The sequence below is a fragment of the Zootoca vivipara genome, chromosome 13 (assembly GCF_963506605.1).
Source record: "Zootoca vivipara chromosome 13, rZooViv1.1, whole genome shotgun sequence".
NCBI lineage: Eukaryota > Metazoa > Chordata > Lepidosauria > Squamata > Lacertidae > Zootoca > Zootoca vivipara.
In genome coordinates this window covers 30256027-30262185 of record NC_083288.1, presented here as the reverse complement: position 1 = coordinate 30262185, position 6159 = coordinate 30256027, and the positions used below count along the sequence as shown (strand labels likewise).

Below are 6159 nucleotides of genomic sequence, written 5' to 3'. Positions count from 1 at the left end.
ATGGTGGGATGACTCCCACTTCACAAAGCCACTGATCATACATGCAAAGCACTCTATTATCTAGTTTTCCTCCTCAAAAATGAGAAGGTTGTTGGACTTGTTGGGAGTGTTGTTGGATGAGTGGGAGAACCCATGACACACAGAAAAGAAAAACTGCCTCATGTTTCCATGGACAATGATCCTGGACCTTAAGGCTGTATTGCAGGGGTGGGGAGCCTATGACTCTCCAGATGTTGCTGGACTCCAACTTCCACCAGTCCCAGATAGAATGATCAAAGGGCTATAGGAGTTGTAGTCCAGAAACAACTGTAGGGCCACAAGTTGCCCACTTTTGCTGGGTTGGGTTATCTATTTTTGTTATTGATAGGAATAAAAAAGAGCATTAATGGTGACAAATAAATATAACAGTGTGCAAACATTCACATGGATAAAACATTTCAAATATTTTTCAACTTGTGTTATTGATTTTCTTTTGCTGAATTGTTCAAGATTCCAGGCCCATTTTCTCTATGTGTTTGTTCCAAACAGTCTACGAAGAGCACTTTGCACATCCTTGTTCCTGAAGCTGTAGATTAGAGGGTTCAGCAGAGGGGTGATGATGGCATAAAGCACAGAGACCAGCTGCTCCAGTTCAGTGGAATGGCTGGAGGATGGAGTTAGATAAGTGAAGATGATGGTTCCATAGAAGATGCTCACCACAGTGAGGTGGGATGCACAGGTGGAGAAAGCTTTGATCCGACCCTGAGATGTACGTATTTTGAGCACAGTGAAGATAATGAAGATATAGGAGAGTAGAGTTAGGAAGAAGGACATGGTAATGCCACACCCAGAGACTGTAAAGGTCACCAATTTGCTCAGTCTTGTGTCAGAGCAGGAGAGGTGCAAGAGGGGAGGAATGTCACAGAAAAAGTGCTGTATTTGGTTTGAATTGCAGAAGTCAAGGGAGAAAACCAAGGCTGTGTTGATGATAGAGTTGAAGTTGCCAACAGTCCATGAAACTGTTAGCAATCCTTTACAGGTTGGCTGGCTCATGAGCACAGTGTAGCGCAACGGGTGGCAGATGGCTGCGTAACGGTCATATGCCATGGCTGAGAGGAGTACACATTCTGTGCCTCCTAAAGTGACAAAGAAATACATCTGGAGAGCACAGCCAGTGAAGGAGATGGTCCTGTCTCCTGACACGAGATTCCAGAGCATCTTTGGGACAGTGGAAGAGGTGTAGCAGATCTCAATGAATGAAAGGTTGCCAAGGAGGAAGTACATTGGTGTCTGGAGGCACCGGTCCACACAAATCAAAGTCATGATGGCTAGATTTCCTACTAAAGTTAGCAGATAGGTTAAAAGTACTAAGGAAAAAAGAAGTATCTGTTGGGCTGGATCACTGGATAAGCCCAGGAGGATGAACTCTGTGACAACTGTGTGGTTCACCTTCATTCTGCTCATATTTGACCATCTTTTATGATAGGGCTATAAGACTCCAAGTACCTGAAACACAACAGCAGATGTTATAAATGTACACTATTAGTGAGAAACAACATTGAGAAGTTAATTTAGAATTTTCTAGGTTTCACAAAATAAATTTCTGGAGAATTATGGAACTGATTGTAGCCGACGGGCATTGCTAGGTACTTAAAGCACTTAGGACAGAGAGACCCATGACACCATTTTGCATAAATATAAACAATAAAGGTAAAGGTAAAGGGACCCCTGACCATTAGGTCCGGTCATGTCGACTCTGGGGTTGTGCGCTCATCTCGCATTATTGGTACAGCTTCCAGGTCATGTGGCCAGCATGACAAAGCCGCTTCTGGCAAACCAGAGCAGCACACGGAAACGCCGTTTACCTTCCCGCTGTAGTGGTCCCTATTTATCTACTTGCACTTTGACGTGCTTTCGAACTGCAGGAGAATATAAACAATACCTCTGGGCAAAATAAAATCATAGCTTGTTGGGATCTCACTGGCAATGCTCTTTACAGTGTGCCCACTTGCCCTCTAAACATTTTTTTAAAAAAAGCATAAAAGAAATGAAACACAAAGCATCCATATATAAATGCCCCACCTTTTTAGAAAATCTGAGATTCCTGTCTAACAAAAGGGGTTTGTGACATGTAAAGCAAAGTAGAGGTCACATAGAACCATAGTGAGTGAGGTTGTGAACAGATGATTTCAAGACCCCTAGCTATTCTTATTATGGTTCTTTAAATTTTTAAACCAGACTTGGATCAGACAGCTTCTTAAAGAGAGAACTTCCTAAAATCAAGGACTATTCTATGGATCATTGCGTTTTGCACACCTCCCTCTGTTGCTAGCTGCTGTGGAAAAGAGTGCCACAGTTGGTGCACTGATGGTGGAGAAGGGGGAAAGGAAACATTCTGGTGTGTGTTTGTGCATCTCTCTCTCTCTCTCTCTCTCTCTCTCTCTCTCTCTCTCTCTCTCTGTGTGTGTGTGTGTGTGTGTGAGAGAGAGAGAGAGAGAGAGAGAGCGCTTTGGATCATCTGGATCTAAATCTCTCCCATTTCTCCAACACTCTAGCCACCTATCACTCTAGCCATCCATCTTCTGTCATGACTGACCCAAGACCAGTAGAGCTTAGAATTTGGCAGAATCACAGATTCTCCCTCCCCTCCCCTGCTACAGAGGAGTGCTCTGTTACAATGCAACCCCATATATGTCTCCTCTGAAGTAAATCCTTTTGTGGTAAGTGGATATAGTGTTGTCATCTAAAATCACTTACCATGTACTGAGTTATCTTTAAAAATGATTTCATTTGTAAATACCAAAAAATGATAAACAATAAAGTGTAATACTATAGATCTCACCAAGCTTCAAGTACAATCTTTACCTGTGCCATGCTCTTTACGCTTTTGTTTAATTGCAAGGAGTCATCCCTTTTGTAATCTCATTCCAGAAAAAGATGTTGATAAAGATAGTATTTTTAAAAAAATCTCACAGACCAGTTTCAGTAGCTTGCTAGTCTACTTCTACCTCCTCCACGATGCAGCTGCGAACTACATTACACCAGGTGTAGTAAATAATGCATTGAGATGTTCCTAGGGGGTTGTGTGAATGTCTGCTACATATGGTCTTGATCTCTACAGACAGAATTAGTAGTTACTCATAGAAGGTTTCCTCTAAGGACAGCTTAATATACAATCAGCACTGAGGATCTTATCAGACCTTTTGCAAACCACCAAAACACAAAATTGACATTGGGATTTCCCATCAGCCTGTATTGTCATGATAACTTTGTTGTTGTAGAAACAATAATTGTTTGTTGTTGTAGAAACAATAATTCGTCCAATAAGGCTCATGGCAAAATGAATTCTGTACACTGCGTTGAATTTTTAGATCTACCTTCTGATTTGTAAATGTTATTAACTATTCTTTTAACATGTTATTAACAACATGTCACACTTGGCATGTCTAATAGAAATACCTTGTTCTTTGATTTCAGTAGGACTTGGTACAGGAGTAGTCAAAGTGATGTCCACCGGGAGCCAGTGCTTTACCAGCTGCTTTGGCTCCCGGTGGAGTACAGGATCAGGTTTAAGGTGCTGGTTTTGACCTTTAAAGCCCTATGTGGCTTGGGACTCTCGTACCTATGGGACCGCCTCTCCTGGTATGCCTTAAGGTCCACAAACAACAATCTTCTGGCGATCCAGAGCCATAAGGTGGCTAGATTGGCCTCAACTAGGGCCAGGGCCTTTTCAGTATTGGCCCCAACTTGGTGGAATGCTCTTTCACAGGAGACCAGGGCCCTGCGGGATTTGTCATCTTTCTGCAGGGCCTGCAAGATAGAGCTGTACCGCCTGGCCTTTGGGTTGGATTCAGTCTGACCCCTGTGATTTCCTCCCTTATGGTTTTGATTTATGGACTACTTAAAATGAGGCTGCATTTTAAATTTTAATATTGTATTTTAATCTGTATTTTAATTAATTATTTTATTTTATGTCTTATTGTAATTTTATTGGTGTTAGCTGCCCTGAGGCCGGTTTTGACTGGGGAGGGCAGGGTATAAATAAAAATGTGTTGTTGTTGTTGTTGTTGTTGTTGTTGTTGTTGTTGTTGTTATTATTATTATTATTATTATTATTATTATTATTGTGTTTTTGGACTCCAACTCCCAACATCCTCAGTCGTCATGGTCAACAGTCAGAGATGAGACTCGTAGTCCAACAATAATATCTGGAGAGCACCATGTTGGCTACCCCTGATTTAGGATATCACCCAATGTCTTTTAAACTAATCTGATGAATTTTGTGGTGGATCTTAACTTTTCAATTTACTGGTCCCATATCTCTTATCTGTTCTTCCCAAGTGCTCTCTGAAGTGCTCCCTGCACTTCCTTGTTCCTGAAGCTATAGATCAAGGGGTTGAGCATGGGAGTGATGATGGCATACAGTACAGAAACTAGGCGGTCCTGTTCCATAGAATGTGTGGAGGAGGGCCGTATGTAGGTGTAAATGATAGTACCAAAGAAGATGCTCACCACAGTGAGGTGGGAAGCACAGGTGGAGAATGCCTTGATTCTACCATGAGCTGTGCGGATTTTGAGCACCGAGGAGACAATCAAGGCATAGGAGAGAAGGGTCAGGCAGAATGGCACAATGATAACGCACCCAGAGATGGTGAAGGTTATGAGCTGGCTGACAAATGTGTCAGAACAAGAGATGTGCAGAAGGGGAGGTATGTCACAGAAGAAGTGGTCAATCTCATGGGAGTGGCAGAAATTTAGGGAAAAGACCATCGCTGTGTTGACCATGGAATTGAAGTTGCCAACAGCCCATGAAACTGCCAGCAGACTCCTACGTATTGGTGGGCTCATGAGCAGAGTGTAGCGCAATGGGTGGCAGATAGCTGCATAGCGGTCATATGCCATGGCTGAGAGAAGCACACACTCTGTGCCCCCCAACGTGACAAAGAAATACATCTGCAGTGCACATCCTACAAAGGAGATTTTCTTGTCTCCCAACAAGAGATCCCACAGCATCTTGGGGACTGTGGTGGAAGTGTAGCAGATCTCAACAAAAGAGAGGTTTCCCAGGAGGAAGTACATGGGTGTGTGGAGGCTTTGGTCCACCCGAATTAATACAATGATGGCCAGATTCCCCGACAAAGTCAACAGATAGGCCGAAAGTCCTAAGGCAAAGAGAAGCAGCTGATTCTCTGCATCAATAGAGAATCCCATGAGGATAAACTCTGTGACACTTGTTGTGTTCTGTCTTCCCATAGATTTGAGGGAGTCCATCTTCGGTCAGGATAGTGAGCTTTCCTAAGTGGGAGGTGAGGTCACAGCAGTTGGATCTGTTAATACTGGTAGTTCTATAAATAAGAAGCAGTGAGTCAGTTAGTGTTTGCAAATAAACTTTTACTATTCACCTACAGTTGTCATTGTAATTTCACATGCAGGCAGTATGTCTAGGCCAGGGCAGAAGGCATCCCCTAGGTAATTGCAGTCAAATATAACTAGTTTGAATCCCTGCGACGGGGTGAGCTCCTGTTGCTCGGTCCCAGCTCCTTCCAACCTAGCAGTTTGAAAGCACATAAAAGTGCAAGTAGATAAATAGGTACCGCTTCAGCGGGAAGGTAAACGGCATTTCCGTGTGCTGCTCTGGTTCGCCAGAAGTGGCTTTGTCATGCTGGCCACATGACCTGGAAGCTGTACGCCGGCTCCCTCGGCCAATAACACGAGATGAACGCCGCAACCCCAGAGTCGGTCACGACTGGACCTAATGGTCAGGGGGTCCCTTTATCTTTATAACTACAGTAGCTAGCTTAGGGCTAAGACCATAGAATTGTATTCTTAGACTAAGTTAGGTCCCCCCCCCCTCACCTCTGGTGAAGTGAAGCTTCCTTCTTCACTCGCTTTCACCATATGAATTCACCAAGATAGGAAGTGATTGAACTTGCTCTCTAAAAACTCAGACCATGTGCTTAGAACTATTTCACTATATTTGTATACTATTCTGGTGTCATTTGCTTCCAGAAAAAAAACCCTCTTTGCTAATAACATGGAAATATGTGTTAAATCTGCAATATATTCCACCATATTTCCAGAAGTGGCTGTTATGTTGTTTGAAATGTCCAATACAATGTGGTAGTTAATAGTTAGTGAAGCAATGTGAAAATCAAATAAGCTGCTGTATTAACGCAGAGT

At 43.0% G+C, this 6159-nt stretch overlaps 2 protein-coding genes across 2 annotated transcripts; both read right to left on the bottom strand.

Moving 5' to 3' along the window:
- Positions 1-507: 507 nt before the first annotated feature.
- LOC118094698 (olfactory receptor 5AP2-like) lies at positions 508-1443 on the bottom strand. The gene has a single exon (XM_035135301.2). It carries the CDS (start codon positions 1441-1443, stop codon positions 508-510), a length of 936 nt encoding a protein of 311 aa, XP_034991192.2.
- A 2859-nt stretch (positions 1444-4302) lies between these two features.
- On the bottom strand, positions 4303-5232 carry LOC118094780 (olfactory receptor 5F1-like). Its single transcript, XM_035135449.2, has one exon. The coding sequence runs from the start codon at positions 5230-5232 to the stop codon at positions 4303-4305; it is 930 nt and encodes a 309-aa protein (XP_034991340.2).
- Between the last annotated feature and the right edge of the window lie 927 nt (positions 5233-6159).